Source organism: Macaca thibetana, chromosome X (assembly GCF_024542745.1).
Source record: "Macaca thibetana thibetana isolate TM-01 chromosome X, ASM2454274v1, whole genome shotgun sequence".
NCBI classification, from domain to species: Eukaryota; Metazoa; Chordata; class Mammalia; order Primates; family Cercopithecidae; genus Macaca; species Macaca thibetana.
The window spans coordinates 53,524,863-53,543,301 of record NC_065598.1 but is presented as its reverse complement, the minus strand read 5'-3'; the positions used below and the strand labels follow the sequence as shown (position 1 = coordinate 53,543,301).

Below are 18,439 nucleotides of genomic sequence, written 5' to 3'. Positions count from 1 at the left end.
CCTGGGCTCAAGCGATCCTCCTGCCTCAGCCTCCCAAATTGCTGGGATTAAACGTGTAAACCACCACCCCCGGCCCCTTGATTTCTTTATCTGCAAAATGAGCATTTTGTTTTGTGATAATGTATCATAATAGTTCCCACTCAGGATTTTTGTGAGGAGTAAATGAGATAATATATATAAAGTACTTGCATATCAAGCACTTCATAAACATGTACTATTCCTGCTGCTAAAAATAAAAATTATTGTGACAGAAAATTAGGAGTTGAAATGCGATGGAGCCTGTCAATGTCCTGTGGCTAGCTGTAGAAATGCTAAGAGATTCTCTAGAGCCTCTTTTTCCTCAATTTCTGTTTTCCAGTTCCTTCAGTGATCCTTAAAGAGTGGTCTGCCTATAAAGGGAAGTCACCTCAAACCCCTGAGCTGGTGTCTGCACTGACATTTCGGGAATGGACTTGCCCAAACCTCAAGAAGCTCTGGCTAGGCAAAGCAGTTGAAGACAAGAACAGAAGGATGCGAGCCTTCCTGGCCTGTATGAAGTCAGACACTCCCAGTATGCTCAATCCAGCTAATGTCCCCACCCATCTGCTGCTCATGTGTTGTGTACTCCGGTAAGCTACTTGACAGGCAGGCGGCCAGTTCTTTCTCTTTTACTTTTTAAATATTTCCTTTAAGCATCTGCTTTTATGGTATTTCAAGGTGAGGAAATTTTTATTTTGTGTTTGGCTTATGCTCCAGAAACACCGAAAATGATTGTTCAGACAGCCTCCTCAGTTTATGATCCTTGGTCATATCAGTCCATGCATGACTCCTCTTTTATATTTGATTATAGTTTAGTTTTTGTCTTGTTCAGTCCTCGTCCCTGATCCAGTTTCCTTCTTTTATTCACCCATAGTCATCTACTCTTGGGTATTTGATGTGTGTCCTTCCAAGCCATCTTCCATATATTTATTTAGACATACATATATTCATGCACAGTCTATGGTGTTTTCTATGGGTAAAATTTTTTCCTTTTATGGCATGAATTATATTGTGCTGTACATCTCATTGTTTCTTTTTTTTTCCCTTTTTTATTGAGACGGAGTTTCACTCTTGTTACCCAGGCTGGAGTGCAATGGCACAATCTTCGCTCACTGCAATCTCCACCTCCTAGGTTCAAGTGATTCTCCTGCCTCAGCCTCCCAAGTAGCTGGAATTGCAGGCATGTGCCACCATGCCTGGCTAATTTTGTATTTTTAGTAGAGATGGGGTTTCACCATGTTGGCCAGGCTGATCTCGAACTCCTGACCTTAGGTGATCCGTCCACCTTGGCCTCCCAAAGTGCTGGGATTACAGGCATGAGACACCCCGCCCAGCCTGTTTCTTTTTTTCACTCAATATTATTTTTGAGGTCTGTCCGTATTCATATATTAATAATTCCTCTTCACTGTTGGGTTGTGTTCTATCAAATACTAATATCACAGCATTTTATTTATTGATTGATAGATAATTGTTTCCAGTTCTTTGGTTATTATTACAAATAGTGCTGCAAGGGATTTCTTCATAGATGTCTATGCCTCTTTGTATTCCTGAGTCAGTTTAAAGTATATACTGAGAAGTAGAATTTCTGGATCCTGTAAAATATGCATGTAGCTTTTTCACTAAATACTGCCAAATTGCTCTAGATTATAGCTGCACCAATTTATATTCCTGTGAACAATACGTGTTTCATTTCCTCATATTATTGCCAGTACTAATATCATAAAACTTCTTAATTTTTGCCAATCTAGTATTTTCAAGTAGTATCTTTAATTTTAATTTGCATTTGACTACAGAGGAGGTTGATCTTCTGTTTTTATACTTATTAGCCATTTGAGTTTTCTCATTCTCTGAAGTACTTCTTTATTTGTCTTGCAAATTTTTTATTAGGTTACTTGTCTTATTTTGCTGATTACAGAAGTTCTTTGTCAGATATGTTTGTGTATACTCTCAGGTACACATGTAGCAAATATTTTTTCTATATTTCAGTGTGCATGCATGTGTCTATGCTTGTGTATCAAGTATCTTTTCCAGTCAGTCACAATTTGTTTAAACTTTATATATAGTGTTCTTTGTTTACCAGAAGTATTTCGTTTTTACAAGCCTTTTAAAAATTTAACTTGGCTGAGCGTGGTGGCTCACACCTGTAATCCTAGCACTTTGGGAGGCCAAGGTGGGCAGATCACTTGAGGCCAGGAGTTCAAGACCAGCCTGGACAGCATGGTGAAACCCCATCTATGCAAAGAAAAAGAAAAAAAAATACAAAATTAGCCAGACATGGTGGCAGGTGCTTGTAATCCCAGCTATGTGGGAGGCTGAGGCAGGAGAATCGCTTGAACCCAGCAGACAGAGGTTGCAGTGATCAGACATTGTGCCGCTGCACTCCAGCCTGGGCAACAGAGTGAGACTCTGTCTCAAAAAAACAAACAAAATTAGGCCGGGTGCGGTGGCTCACACCTGTAACCCCAGCACTTTGGGAGGCAGAGGTGGGTGGATCACTTGAGGCCAGGAGTTAAAGACCAGCCTGGCCAACATGGCAAAACCCCGTCTCTACTAAAAATACAAAAATTAGCTGGGTGTGGTGCTGCACGCCTGTGGTCCCAGCTACTTGGGAGGAGGAAGGATCACTTGAACCCTGGAGGCAGAGGTTGCAGTGAGCCGAGATTGTGCCACGGCACTCTAGTCTGGGTGACAGAGCGAGACTCTGTCTCAAAACAAAAACAAAAACAAAACTTTATTTTCATAGATTTAAGGGGTACAGGTGTCCTTTTGTCACATGGATATATTGTATAGTGGTGAAGCCTGGGCTTTTCACGTAGCCGTCACTCAAATAGTATACATTGTACCCATTAAGTAATTTTCAATCCCTCACCCCCTTCCCACCCTTCTGAGTCCCCAATGTGTATTATTCCACTGTCTGTGTCCATGTGCACACATTATTTACCTCCCACTTACAAGTGAGAGCATGTGGTACTTGACTTTCTGAGTTATTTCACTTAAGACAATGGCCTCTAGTTCCATCCATGTTGCTGCAAAAGACATGATTTCATTCTTTTTGATGGTTGAATAGTACTCCAGTGTGTGTGTGTGTGTATCACTTTCTTTAATCATTCATTCATTGATGAACATTTAGGTTGATCCCATACCTTTGCTATTGCAAATAGTACTGCAATAAACATACAGGTGCAAGCATTTTTGTTGTGGTTGTTGGATGCATATTTTGCAAATACTTTCTTTCATTCTGCAGGTTGTTTGTTTACTCTGTTATTTCTTTTGCTGTGCAGGAGCTTTTTCCTTTATGCCCATTTGTCTATTTTTGGTTTTGTTGCATTTGCTTTTGAGGTTTTTATTTATTTATTTATTTTATTTTATTTTTTTTGAGATGGAGTATAGCTGTGTTGCCCAGGCTGGAGTACAGTGGCGTGATCTTGGCTCACTGCAACCTCAGCCTCCCAGGCTCAAGCAGTTCTCCTGCCTCAGCCTTCCGAGTAACTGGGATTACAGGTGCACGCTACCACACCCGGCTAATTTTTTATTTTAGTAGAGATGGGGTTTTACCATGTTGACCAGGCTGGTCTTGAACTCTTGACCTCAGGTGAGCCACCGCGCCCAGCCCTAATTTTGTATTTTTAGTAGAGATGGGGTTTCTCCATGTTGGTCAGGCTGGTCTCAAACTCCTGACCTCAGGTGATCCGCCTGTCTCAGCCTCCCAAAGTTCCGGGATTACAGGCATGAGCCACTGCACCCAGCTTTTTTTTTTTTTTTTTTTTTTTTTTGAGTGGAGTCTCACTCTGTTGCCTAGGCTGGAGTGCAGTGGCACAGTCTTGGCTCACTACAACCTCTGCCTCTCGGGTTCAAGCGATTCTCCTGCCTCAGCCTCTCCAGTAGCTGGAATTACAGGTGTGTACTACCCCGCCCTGCTAAGTTTTGTATTTTTAGTAGAGACAGGGTTTCATTGTGTTGTCCAGGCCAGTCTCGAACTCCTGACCTCAGGTGATCTACCCACCTCAGCCTCCCAAAGTACTGGGATTACAGGCATAAGCCACCACACCCAGCCCATCTTGAATTGATTTTCATATGTGGTGAGAAATAGGGGCCCAGTTTCATTCTTCTGCATGTAGCTAACCAGCTATCTCAGTACCATTAAAAAGGTGTTCTTTCCCCAGTATGTGTTTTGTCAACTTCATTGAAGATCAATTGGCTGTAGGTATGTGGCTTTATTTCTGAGTTCTCTATTCTGTTCCATTGATCTGTGTGTCTATTTTTATACCAGTACCATGCTGTCTTAGTTACTGCAGCCTTGTAGTGTAGTTTGAAGTCAGGTAATGTGATGCCTCCGGCTTTGTTCTTTTTGTTTAGTATTGTTTTGGCTACTTAAGCTCTTTTTTGACTCCATATGAATTTTAGGATTGTTTTCTCTAATTCTGTGAAAAATTATGTTGGTATTTTGATAGGAATTACATTTAATCTGTAGATTACTTTGGACAGTATGGTTATTTTCACAATATTGAGTCTTCTGATCTATGGGTATGAATTGTTTATCCATTTCTTTATGTCATATATAATTTCTTTCATCTGTGTTTTGTAGTTTTCCTCGTAGAGATCCTTTACCTCCTTGGTTAAATATATTCCTAGGTGGAGTTTTTTTGTAGCTATTGTAAATGGGATTGACTTCTTGATTTGGTTCTCAGCTTGATCGTTACTGGTATATAGAAATGCTACTGTTTTTTGTACATTGATTTTGTATCCTGACACTTTACTGGGTTCATTTATCAAATCTAGGAGTCTTTTGGAGGATTCTTTAGGGTTTTCTAGATATAAGATGATATCATCAGCAAACAGGAATAATTTCACTTTCTCTTTCTCTTTTCCAATTTGGATGTCTTATATTTTTTTCTCTTTCCTGATTGCTTTGGCTGGGACTTCCAGTACTATGTTGAATAGGAGTGGTAAAAGTGGGCAAGTTACTTTTCTTGGAGACAGGATCTTGCTCTGTCACCAAGGCTGGAGTTGAGTGGCACAGTCACGGCTCATTGCAGACTCAACATCCTGAGCTCAAGTGATCCTCCTGCTCACTTGCTCAGTCTTCTAAGTAGCTGGGACTATAGCACATGCCATCATGCCCAGCTTGCTTGCTTGCTTATTTATTTATTTATTTATTTATTTAGAGACGGAGTCTCGCTCTATAGCCCAGTCTGGAGTGCAGTGGCTCAATCTCAGCTCGCTGCAACCTCCGCCTCCTGGGTTCAAGTGATTCTCCTGCCTCAGCCTCCCGAGTAGCTGGGATTACAGGGGCCCACCACCACGCCTGGCTAATTTTTGTATTTTTAGTAGAGATGGGGTTTCTCCATGTTGGCCAGGCTGGTGTCGAACTCCTGACCTCAAGTGATCCGCCCGCCTCAGCCTCCCAAAGTGCTGTGACTACAGGCATGAGCCACTGCACCTGGCCATGCCCAGATAATTTTTTAAAGTTTTTTTTTTTTTTTTTTTTAGAGACAGGCTCCCACTATGTTGCCCAGACTAGTCTTAAACTCCTGGGCTCAAGCAATCCTCCCATTTTGGCCTCCCAAAGTGCTAGGATTACAGACATGAGCCACCATGCCCAGCCAGAAAGTGGGCAAATTTTTGCCAACCATTATAATTTCATATATATAGAAAAATTAGAATAATAGTACAGTGAACACTCATAACTGCCACCTAGATTCTATAATTAATATTTATCATTTTGCTTTACTTCATATAACTGTCCATTTATTCGTCTCTAGGCATTGATTTTTCCATCTTTTTTACTGCATTTCCAAGTAAATTGCAGACATCAGTATACTTCTCCCTTCACTGAGAAGTATTTATTTTGGTTCTGTCCAGCCCATGATTTTGTACCTTTATGATGTGTGTTTTGGTGTCTTATTTAATAAATTCTCCCCTACCCCTAAGTCATAAAGATTATTTTTCTGGCCAAGTGCGGTGGCTCACGCCTGTAATCCCAGCACTTAGGGAGGCCAAATCACGAGGTCAGGAGATTGAGACCATCCTGGCTAACACGGTGAAACCTCGTCTCTACTAAAAATACAAAAAAAAAAATTAGCCAGGCGTGTTGGCAGACGCCTGTAGTCCCAGCTACTCGGGAGGCTGAGGCAGGAGAATGGCGTGAATCTGGGAGGCAGCCGAGATCGCGCCACTGCACTCCAGCCTGGGCGACAGAGCGAGACTCCGTCTCAGAAAGGAAAAAAAAAAAGAGATTTTTCTATGTTTTCTTATACTTTTATAATGTTGTCTTCCATATCAGGCCCTTAATACAGTAGATACTTATTTTGTACATGCTGTGAGAAAGGATCTAACTTTGTTTACTCTGCATAATATGCCAGTTTCCCAGCTTGATGTATTGAATGATCCTTTCTTTCCCCAACCTTTCTTATGTACCATGTTTGGTTTTTTATTTAGACAGTCTCGCTCTGTTGCCCAGGCTGGAGTGCAGTGGCGTCATCTCGGCTCACTGCAAACTCCACCTCCCAGGTTCAAGCGATTCTCCTGCCTCAGCCTCCCAAGTAGCTGGAATTACAGCCACGCACCACCACACCCAGCTAATTTTGTATTTTTGTAGAGACAGGGTTTCACCATGTTGGCCAGGCTGGTCTTGAACTCCTGACCTCAAGTGATCCACCCACCTCTGCCTCCCAAAGTGCTGGGATTACAGGCGTGAGCTACCATGCCTGGCCATTATGTACCACGTTTTTATATCTGTATAAGTTCATTCATGGATTCTATTTTGTTTCATTGCCCATTAGAGTCCTCATCAATATCACATTGTTTCAGTTATTAAGGGTTTGCAATTTGCCTTAATATCAGGCAGAACAAATCTCCACTCTTTGCTTTTCTTTTTTGAGAATTATACTAGCTATCCTTGCACCTTAGGAGCCCTTACTCTTCCATATATAATTTTTAATCAGTCTAGTTTCCACCAAAATGTTGTTGGGATTTTTTTTTTGTCATTGAATTGAATTTATAGATTAATTTGGGGAGCTTTGACATCTTTATAATGTTAAGTCCTCCTATCCAAAGATAATAGTTTACCTCTCCCATTTATCCAGGTTTCTTCCTTTGTCTTAGTAGAGTTAATTTTTTTCCATTAAGATCTCCTACATTTTAAATTAATTCCTAGGTACTTGATAGATATCGCTGTGATTATGTGTGATATTCTAGTTTCTGTTACACTTTCTCATTGTTAAAAAAAAGTAAGTTTTTGTGCAAAGGGGAGGTCAAGCCCTACAAGTCACCAGAGAACTGCAGAGCACTTAGCTTTCAAAATGGGCAGACCTTAGTTTGAATGCTGGTTCTGGCATTTTTCAGCTTGGATATGTCACTTTAGCCTTTCCAAGCATCTCTTTCCTCACCATAAATGGATATAATTTTACTTCTCAGAGCAGTTTGAACATTGAGATAATGCATTCAGGGACCCTACCACATACTAGATCCCCAATATATGCTAATTTCCTAACCACCTTAACATTAAGATTAGTGACTTACAAAGTTTTCCCAATGAGAATAATGAGGCCGAGCACCGTGGCTCACACTTGTAATCCTAGCACTTTGGGAGGCTGAGGCGGGTGGATCATTTTAGGTCAAGGAGTTCAACACCAACCTGGCCAACATGGTGAAACCCTATCTCTACTAAAAATACAAAAATTAGCCGGGCAGTAGTGGCACACGCCTGTAATCCCAGCTACTCAGGGGGCTGAGGCAGGAGAATCACTTGAACCCAGGAGGCAGAGGCTGCAGTGAGCCATGATTGCGCCATTGCACTCCAGCCTGGGCGACAAAATGAGACTCTGTCTCAAAAAAAAATTGTTTATTAAAGAATAATGATAAAGATTTACTCTTCCTACTTCCTAATATGTTCCTGGGCCACAGCCCTACATTGTCCCATATTAACTCTGGAATTGTACATTTCATTTATCTTCTTTCTAAAATATATAGTAGGCCAGCGCGGTGGCTCATGCCCGGAATCCCAGCACTTTGTGAGGCTGAGGCAAGTGGATCACCTGAGGTCAGGAGTTCGAGACCAGCCTGGCTAACATGGCGAAAACCCGTTGCTACTAAAAATACAAAAATTAGCCGGGCATGGTGGTACGCACCTCTATCTAGTCCCAGCTATTTGGGAGGCTGAGGCATGAGAATCGCTTGAATCTGGGAGGCAGAGGTTGCAGTGAGCCAAGATTGCACCACTGTACTCCAGACTGGGCGACAGAGCAAAACTCCGTCTCGAGGAAAAAAAAAAACAACAAAAAAAACCAAAACAAACAAAATACATATAGTAGCTCATTTTCCCATTTATTTAGTTCTCTACATTATATGGAATAGATCCAGGAACATAAAAACAATTAAAAATAGCTTATGAACAGCTATAATAACCATTATTATTACTATTATTATTATTATTATTATTATTATTTTGAGACGGAGTTTTGCTCTTGTTGCCCAGGCTGGAGCGCGATGGTGCGATTTTGGCTCACCACAACATCCACCTCCTGGGTTCAAGTGATTCTCTGCCTCAGCCTCCCAAGTAGCTGGGATTACAGGCATGTGCCGCCACACCCAGCTACTTTTGTATTTTCAATAGAGACGGGATTTTACCATGTTGGTCACCATGTTGGTCAGGCTGGTCTCGAACTCCTGACCTCAGGTGATCCACCCACCTTGGCCTCCCAAAGTGCTGGGATTATAGGCGTGAGCCACCATGCCTGGCCTATAATAGCCATTATAAAGACTGTGTTCTAGCTGGGCTTGGTGGCTCATGCCTGTAATCCCAGCACTTTGTGAGGCCTAGGCAGGTGGATCGCTCGAGCTCAGGAGTTTGAGACCAGCCTGGGCAACATGGCAAAACCCCATTTCTACAGAAAAAATTTTTAAAAGCTTAGCTGGGCGTGGTGGCATGCACCTGTAGTCTCTGCTACTCAGGAGGCTGAATTGGGAGGATCGCTTGAACCCGGGTTTCGGAGGTTGCAGTGAGCCGAGATAGTGTCACTGCACTCCAGCCTGGCAACAGAGTGAGACACTGTCAAAAAAAAAAAAAAGAAAAAAAAGACTGTTCTAATAGGTTCTGTATATATGCCCACTGGAGAGAGTCCCTTAGCCTCCTATTTAACCTACTTATTCTTTCTTTTTTTTGAGCCTGCCACCTTGCCCAGCTAGTTTTTGTATTTTTAGTAGAGATGGGGTTTCACCATGTTGGCCAGGCTGGTCTCGAATTCCTGACCTCAGGTGATCTGCCCGCCTTGGCCTCCCAAAGTCCTGGGATTACAGGCGTGAGCCACCGCACCCGGCCTAACCTACTTATTCTTAATTTAGACGCATTTCTTACAGTTTGATTATCTGATTTTCCAGTGTACAACAGGTCAAAAGCAGCACAGGAAGTGAGACAGGGAGTATGATCTACTCTTAGCTCCAGCCCCAGTGACAGCAGTAGGTAGCCTGCTGCCTAAATGTAGAGAAAAAGATACAAATATTACTTTTTTAAAAGACCCCAAAAGAAGAGGCAATATCTGGAGTCATTAGTATAGGGTGAAATTATCCTGTAAAATTAATAACCCAATAGTTAGAAAGAATGAATGAGACCTAGTATTTGACAGCACAACAGGAGGACTATAGTCAATAATAAGTTAATTGTACATTTTGAAAGAAATAAAAGAGTATAAATGCGTTGTTTGTAACACAAATGATAAATGCTTGAGGGGATGGACACCCCATTCTCCATGATACAATTATTACACATTGCATTCCTATACCAAAATATCTCATATCCCATAAATATAAACACCTACTATGTACCCAAAAAATTAAAAATAAATTTAAAAATTGGGAAACTAAAGAAAATTAATAACCCAATGTTTATAAAACCCTAAAGAAGAGGTAGTGTGAGTACATATATGTACCTGGCAGTGTGCTAAGTCAGCCCTTTGTGTACAGTGCTTCCAATCTTCATAATAGTGCTGAAAAAGTAAGTGTTGTTTATCTCAGACTCAGTGATTTGCAAAGGTTACATAGCTAGTAAGGAGTAGTGAGAAGGTCACCAAGTCTCTAACTCCCAATTCCTGTGTTTTTTCTTTTCTTTCTTTTTTTTACATTTTTTTATTGTACTTTAAGTTCTGGGGTACATGTGCAGAATGTGCAGGTTTGTTACACAGGTATACATGTGCCGTGGTGGTTTGCTGTACCCATCAACCTGTCACCTATATTAGGTATTTCTCCTAATGCTATCCCTCCCCCAGCCCCCTACTCTCCAACAGGCCCCAGTGTGTGATGTTCCCCTCCCTGGGTCCATGTGTTCTCGTTGTTGAACTCCCACTTACGAGTGAGAACATGCAGTGTTTGGTTTTCTGTTCTTGTGTTAGTTTGCTGAGAATGATGGTTTCCAGCTTCATTCATGTCCGTACAAAGGACATGAACTCCTCCTTTTTTATGGCTGCATAGTATTCCATGGTGTATATGTGCCACATTGTCTTTATCCAGTCTATCATTAATGGGCATTTGGGTTGGTTCCAAGTCTTTGCTATTGTGAACAGTGCTGCAGTAAACATACATGTGCCTGTCTCTTTATAGTAGAATGATTTATAATCCTTTAGGTATATATCCAGTAATGGGATTACTGGGTCAAGTGGTATTTCTAGTTGTAGATCCTTGAGGAATCGCCACACTGTCTTCCACAATGGTTGAACTAATTTACACTCCCACCAACAGCATAAAAGCATTCCTATTTCTGCACATGCTCTCCAGCATCTGTTGTTTTGTTTTATTTTGTTTTGTTTTGTTTTATTTTGTTTTGTTTTGTTTTTTGAGACGAGTCTCGCTCTGTCGCCCAGGCTGGAGTGCAGTGGCCGGATCTCAGTTCACTGCAAGCTCTGCCTCCCAGGTTTACGCCATTCTCCTGCCTCAGGCTCCCGAGTAGCTGGGACTACAGGCGCCCACCACCTTGCCCGGCTAGTTTTTTGTATTTTTTAGTAGAGACAGGGTTTTACCATGTTAGCCAGGATGGTCTCGATCTCCTGACCTCATGATCTGCCCGTCTCGGCCTCCCAAAGTGCTGGGATTACAGGCTTGAGCCACCGCGCCCGGCCTCCAGCATCTGTTATTTTCTGACTTTTTAATGATCACCATTCTAACTGGCGTGAGATGGTATCTCATTGTGGTTTTGATTTGATTTCTTTAATGACCACTAATGAGGAGCTTTTTTTCATATTTGTTGGCTGGATAAATGTCTTCTTTTTTTTTTATTTATTATTATTATTATACTTTAAGTTCTAGGGTACATGTGCATAACGTGCAGGTTTGTTACATATGTATACGTGTGCCATGTTGGTGTGCTGCACCCATCAACTTGTCAGCACCCATCAACTCGTCATTTACATCAGGTATAACTCCCAATGCAATCCCTCCCCCCTCCCCATGATAGGCCCCGGTGTGTGATGTTCCCCTTCCCGAGTCCAAGTGATTACTGGGTATATACCCAAAGGATTATAAATCATGCTGCTATAAAGACACATGCACACGTATGTTTATTGCGGCACTATTCACAATAGCAAAGACTTGGAATCAGCCCAAACGTCCATCAGTGACAGACTGGATTTTTTTTTTTTTTTTTTTTTTTTTTTTTTTTTGAGACGGAGTCTCGCTCTGTCGCCCAGGCTGGAGCGCAGTGGCCGGATCTCAGCTCACTGCAAGCTCCGCCTCCCGGGTTTACGCCATTCTCCTGCCTCAGCCTCCCAAGTAGCTGGGACTACAGGCGCCCGCCACCTCGCCCGGCTAGTTTTTTTTTTTTTTTTTTTTTTTTTAGTAGAGACGGGGTTTCACCATGTTAGCCAGGATGGTCTTGATCTCCTGACCTCGTGATCCGCCCGTCTCGGCCTCCCAAAGTGCTGGGATTACAGGCTTGAGCCACCGCGCCCGGCCGACAGACTTTTTTATGCAGCCATAAAAAAGGATGAGTTTGTGTCCTTTGTAGGGACATGGATGCAGCTGGAAACCATCATTCTTGGATAAATGTCTTCTTTTAAGAAGTGTCTGTTCATATCCTTCACCCATTTTTTGATGGGGTTGTTTTTTTCTTATAAATTTGTTTAAGTTCTTTGTAGATTCTGGGTATTAGCCCTTTGTCAGATGAGTAGATTGCAAAATTTTTCTCTCATTCTGTAGGTTGCCTGTTCATTCTGATGATAGTTTCTTTTGCTGTGCAGAAGCTCTTTAGTTTAATTAGATCCCATTTGTCAATTTTGGCCTTTGTTGCCATTGCTTTCAGTGTTTTAGTCATGATGTCTTTGCCCATGTCTGTGTCCTGAATGGTATTGCCTAGGTTTTCTTCTTGGGTTTTTATGGTTTTGGTCTTATGTTTAAGTCTCTAATATATCTTGAGTTAATTTTTGCATAAAGTGTAAGGAAGGGATCCAGTTTCAGCTTTCTGCATATGGCTAGCCAGTTTTCCCAACACTATTTATTAAATAGGGAATCCTATCCCCATTGCTGGTTTTTGTCAGGTTTGCCAAAGATCAGATGGTTGTAGATGTGTGGTGTTATTTCTGAGGCCTCTGTTCGGTTCCATTGGTCTATACATCTGTTTTGGTACCAGTACCATGCTGTTCTGGTTATTACTGTAGCCTTGTAGTATAGTTTGAAGTCAGGTAGCGTTTGCCTCCAGCTTTGTTCTTTTTGCTTAGAATTGTCTTGGCTATGTGGGCTCCTTTTTGGTTCCATATGAACTTTAAAGTAGTTTTTTCCAATTCTGTGAAGAAAGTCAATGGTAGCTTGATGGGGATGGCATTGAATCTATAAATTACCTTGGGCAGTATGGCCATTTTCACAATATTGATTCTTCCTATCCATGGCCATGGAATGTTTTTTCATTTGTTTGTGTCCTCTTTTATTTCACTGAGCAGTGGTTTCTAGTTCTCCTTGAAGAGGTCCACTGAGCAGTGGTTCTAGTTTCTCCTTGAAGGGAGTCCTCTCACATCCCTTGTAAGTTGGATTCCTAGGTATTTTATTCTCTTTGAAGCTATTGTGAATGCAAGTTCACTCATGACTTGGCTCTCTGTTTGTCTGTTACTGGTGTATAGGAATGTTTGTGATTTTTGCACATTGATTTTGTATCCTGAGACTTTACTGAAGTTGCTTATCAGCTTAAGGATATTTTGGGCTGAGATGATGGGGTTTTCTAAATATACAGTCATGTCATCTGCAAACAGGGACAATTTGACTTCCTCTTTTCCTAATTGAATACCCTTTTTTTCTTTCTCTTGCCTGATTGCCCTAGCCAGAACTTCCAACACTATGTTGAACAGGAGTGGTGAGAGAGGGCATCCCTGTCTCGTGCCAGTTTTCAAAGGGAATGTTTCCAGTTTTTGCCCATTCAGTGTGATATTGGCTGTTGGTTTGTCATAAATAGCTCTTATTATTTTGAGATACGTCCCATCAATACCTAGTTTATTGAGAGTTTTTAGCATGAAGGGCTGTTGAATTTTGTTGAAGGCCTTTTCTGCATCTATTGAGATAATCATGTGGTTTTTGTCATTGGTTCTGCTTATGTGATGGATTTTGTTTGTTGATTTGTATATGTTGAACCAGCCTTGCATCCCAGGAATGAAGCTGACTTGATCGTGGTGGATAAGCTTTTTGATGTGCTACTGGATTTGGTTTGCCAGTATTTTATGAGGATTTTTGCATCGATGATCATCAGGGATATTGGCCTGAAATTTTCTTTTTTTGTTGTGTCTCTGCCAGGTTTTGGCATCAGGATGATGCTGGCCTCATAAAATGAGTTAGGGAGGATTCCCTCTTTTTCTGTTGTTTGGAATAATTTCAGAAGGAATGGTACCAGCTCCTCTTCGTACATCTGGTAGAATTCGGCTGGCTGTGAATCCCGTCTGGTCCTGGACTTTTTTTGGTTAGTAGGCTATTAATTACTGCCTCACTTTCAGAACTTGTTATTGGTCTGTTCAGGGATTCAACTTCTTCCTGGTTTAATCTTGGGAGGGGTTTTTTCTTTCCCCCCCTCCCCCCAAGACAGAGTCTCGCTCGGTTGCCCAGGCTGGAGTGCAGTGGCACAATCTCAGCTCACTGCAACTTCTGCCTCCCAGGTTCAAGCGATTCTCCTGCCTCAGCATCCCAAGTAGCTGGGATTACAGGTGCCCGCCACCACACCTGGGGTAATTTCTGTATTTTTAGTAAAGACGTGGTTTCGCCATGTTGACCAGGCTGGTCTTGAACTCCTGACCTCAGGTGATCTGCCCGCCTTGGCCTCTCAAAGTTTTGGGATTACAGGCGTGAGCCACCGCACCCGGCCTCCTGTGTTTTTAAGAAGACAAAATGGTAGGAAAAAAATGCAGTTTTAACGATTAGCATAAAGTCTGGTTGGAAATTTAAATTTTAAATGAAAGTTAACTTATCCTTAATACTGCAGTGTCAAGCAATATCAAGTAAACACCAGGTGGGAACATTGAACTATAGCCTAACTGAGTGCTAGGAGCCTATACTCCTCAATTTCTTACACGAACTATAATAGGTAAAAGATTCCTAGATGGCCTAGTGAAATTGAGTCTTCTAGGAAAGGTTGATACAGTTTGAGAAGGGCAGAACCTTTGCACATACAATAGTCATCACTTATGAGGGAGGGACACTGAAGAACTCTGTCAGGCTTCTGGAGGTGAGGTGCAGCCCTGCTGAATGGGAGAGGCATGCATCAAGGCTTTATCATTTCTAGCAACAATTCATTCAAATATCAACAGTTTTCCAGAGATGGAACGTGAAATTGGACAAAGTTTCTCGTCTTGGTTTATGGGTAAAGTTGAGGAGTCTCTCTTGAGAAGCAAATATTTTAAGAAGCAGTGGATTCACTCTCAGCTATAACAAGATATTTGGATTAACCATATGCCATCCTGATACATCAAGAATAAAGATATATAAGAACTAGTATTCATTCACTTGACAGAATAATTCTAAAGTCCATCAGGAAAGGCAAATGAACAAGAGTAGCTTAGAAAATGTAACAAAAAATAATAATAAGCTATATCTTGGTCCTGCAGCAGGACTGTTATTGGAAAAAGAAAAAAAGAGATGTTTTGGCCGTATTACATACCGAAGTATATTATAAACTCTTACCAAAATAATGTAATATTGTCACAAAAATTGACAGCTCGTTGTTTTAGGGCAGATAATACTGAATAAGACCCTTGACACATTAGAACTTAAAATATGCTAAAGGAAGCATCACAAATCAATTAGGAAGAGATGCATTTTTTAAATAATTATTTAGAGAATTGGATTTGTATTTGGGGAGAAAACATCCATTTAGAGCCATGCCTCACATACATTCCAGATGGATTAATTATAAAGATAAATGTGAAAAAAGATAAAAGGCAGAATAAAAGCTAAGCAATTATTTACTGACCTTGAGATAGGAAAGGGATTTTTTTTTGGTTGTTTTATTTCTTTTAGGAAAGGATTTTTTTAAATGAGAATATACAAGCCTTAAGCCCAGAGTATTGTCAGAGACAGTTAACAATCTTGGTGACAGGAAAGGCAAAATACCTCAGTTGCCTGAGATATAGGCAAACTGAAAACTACAAAACACTGTTAAAAGAAATTATGAAAGGTTTAAGTAAACAGAAAGATACCCCATGTTCATGGATAAGATAAAATCCTTCTTATTGATTTCTGACTAGAAAAAAAGAAGATAAAATATTGTTAAGATGGCAATACTACCCAAATTTATCTACATATGCGATGGAATCCAAATTCCCAGCTTTCTTCTTTGCAGAAATGAACAAACTAATGCTAAAATTAATATGTAAATACAGGCTGGGCACGGTGGCTCACTCCTGTAATCCCAGCACTTTGGGAGGCCGAGGCAGGCGGATCACGAGGTCAAGAGATCGAGATCATCCTGGTCAACATGGTGAAACCCCGTCTCTACTAAAAATACAAAGATTAGCTGGGTGTGGTGGTGCATGCCTGTAATCTCAGCTACTCAGGAGGCTGAGGCGGGAGAATCGCTTCAACCCAGGAGGCCGAGATCACACCACTGCACTCCAGCCTGGGCGACAGAAACTCTGTCTCAAAAAAAAAACGTAAATACAAGGGACCCTGCTGTGGTTGAATGTCCCCTCCAAAACTCATATTGAAACTTTATCCACAGTGTGGCAGTATTGAGTGGTAGGGCCTTTAAGATGTGATTTAATCGTTAGGGCTTTACTCTCACAAATGGGCTAATCCATTCATGGATTAATGGGTTAGTGGATTAATGGGTTATCATGGGAGGCGAACTGGTGGCTTTATAAGAAGAGAGACCTCATATAGCACATAAGCATGATCGGCCCCCTTACCATATGACCAGCAAGAAGGCTATCACTAGATGCAAGAAGCCCCCCAACCTTGGACTTCTTAGATTCCATAACTGTAAGAAATAAATTCCTTTTCTTTATAAATTACCCAGTTTCAGGTATTCTGCCATAAGCAACAGAAAATAGACTTAAGAGGCAGGGCACAGTGGCTCATGCTTATAATCTCAGCACTTTGGGAGGCCAAGGTGTGGGAGGATCACTTGAACCCAGGAGTTCGAGACCAGCTTGGGCAACATAGACACCCATCTCTACAAAAAAACAAAAAAGCCAGGCATGGTGGCATGCACCTGTAGTCTCAGCTACTTGGGAGGCCGAGGTAGGAGGATCACTTTAGCCTAGAAGGTGGAGGCCATGATCACGCCACTGCACTCCAGCCTGGGTGGGTGACAGAGCAAGACCCTGGCTCTTAAAAAAAGAAAAAAAGAAAAAGAAAATTGGTACTGAGAAGTGTGGCTGTTTCTGATAATGAATACCTGAAAACGTGGAAGCAGCTTTGGAACTGGGTAATAAGCAGAGGCTGGAAGAATTTGGAGGAGCAGGCTACAAAAAGCCAAGATTCTAGTGAAGGCTTAGAACACAAGAAGACTAGGAAGAGTTTATAACTCCTTAGAGATTGGTTAAATGGTTACAACCAGAATAGTGATACAAATATGGACAGTAAAGGCCATTCTGATAAGGTTTCACATGGAACTGATGAGCGAGGTATTGGAAATGGAAGTAGAGGCCATCCTTGTTATATATTGGCAAAGAACTTGGCTGGACGGTGTCCATGTCCAAGGGCTTTGTTGTAGGCCAAACTTGAGAATGATGAATTCTGGTATCTGGCAGAAGAAATTTCTTATTTTTTTTTTTATTTTTTATTTTTTTTTTTGAGACGGAGTCTCGCTCTGTCACCCAGGCTGGAGTGCAGTGGCCGGATCTCAGCTCACTGCAAGCTCCGCCTCCCGGGTTCACACCATTCTCCCGCCTCAGCCTCCCGAGTAGCTGGGACTACAGGCGCCCGCCACTACGCCCGGCTAGTTTTTTGTATTTTTTTTAGTAGAGACGGGGTTTCACCGTGTTAGCCAGGATGGTCTCGATCTCCTGACCTCGTGATCCGCCCGTCTCGGCCTCCCAAAGTGCTGGGATTACAGGCTTGAGCCACCACGCCCGGCTGGCAGAAGAAATTTCTAAGCAGCAAAGTGCTCAGGCTACTGCATGGTTACATCTAACTGTTTACAGTGAACTGCTACAGAAAAGGGAAACAGAGCAGAAACATTTGGAAAATTCACAGCCTTGCCATGTGGTAGAGAATGAAAAAGAGTTTTCAGGAGTGGAACCAAGGATGCAGAGGAGCCACCACTTTATGCCTAAAAGGGAGCCAGGTGCTAATAGTCAAAACAACGAGGAAAAGGCCCTAAAGGCACTTCAGAGATCTTTGAGGCAGCCCCTCCCTTTAGAGGCCCAGAGCCCTAGGAGGACAGAATTGTTTGGGAGTGGAGGAGGCCTGGGACACAGCTGCCCTGTGCCAACTCGGGAAAGCTGCTTCCCTCATCTCAGCCCCTCCAGCTGGAGCAGCCATATCTCACATGGCCCCAGGTGTGGCTCATGCCTCAGCCCAGGAAGGCAGCAGCTCAGGAAGGTACAAGTCGTAAACCTTGGTGGCATCCACATGATGATAATTCTGCAGGCCCGCAGAAAGTAAAAGCTGTAGAGGCTTCGCAACCTCTACCCATTAAAAGGATCTCATTGAAAGCCTGGGAGCCCAGGTAGAGACTTGTTGCAGAGCCAGAGCCACCACAGAGATCCCCTACTGTAGCAATGCCCAGCAGGAACATAAGGTTGGAGCTGCCACAGAGTCTCCAACCAGGGTAATGCGTAGTGGAGCCATGGGAGCGGGACTGCCACTGAGTCCCCAGAACTGTGGGGTCACTGGCAGCATGCATTGCCCACCTGGAAAACCTTCAGGCAATGGATTCCAACCAGTTTGAGCAACCATGTGGCCTATACTCTGCACCCATACAGACGGGGCTATCTGAGGCCTTGCGGGTTGGGCTTCCACC

The 18,439-nt window shown here is 42.2% G+C and overlaps 4 protein-coding genes across 36 annotated transcripts in view; 2 read left to right on the top strand and 2 right to left on the bottom strand.

Moving 5' to 3' along the window:
- Positions 1–18,439, bottom strand: part of TSR2 (TSR2 ribosome maturation factor) — a 1,158,091-nt gene that overhangs the window by 331,767 nt on the left and 807,885 nt on the right. The window contains exon 1 of one of the 32 annotated variants that reach the window (XM_050777087.1): positions 16,419–16,422. The exons of 29 other annotated variants lie outside the window; for them this stretch is intronic. The gene's annotated coding sequence lies outside the window, so the exon portion shown is untranslated. Of the gene's footprint in view, positions 1–66; positions 72–16,370; positions 16,375–16,418; positions 16,423–18,439 lie in introns of those variants that run through there. 2 more of the 32 variants (XM_050777048.1, XM_050777082.1) reach the window with 2 other exon arrangements.
- HUWE1 (HECT, UBA and WWE domain containing E3 ubiquitin protein ligase 1) overlaps positions 1–18,439 on the top strand; it is a 650,778-nt gene that overhangs the window by 67,453 nt on the left and 564,886 nt on the right. The window lies entirely within an intron of this gene.
- GNL3L (G protein nucleolar 3 like) overlaps positions 1–18,439 on the bottom strand; it is a 517,777-nt gene that overhangs the window by 458,823 nt on the left and 40,515 nt on the right. The window lies entirely within an intron of this gene.
- FAM120C (family with sequence similarity 120C) overlaps positions 1–18,439 on the top strand; it is a 120,946-nt gene that overhangs the window by 67,764 nt on the left and 34,743 nt on the right. For both annotated transcript variants that reach the window (XM_050776857.1, XM_050776856.1), the window contains exon 10: positions 359–608. In XM_050776857.1, the coding sequence (XP_050632814.1) occupies positions 359–608 (250 nt within the window). The remainder of the gene's footprint in view (positions 1–358; positions 609–18,439) is intronic.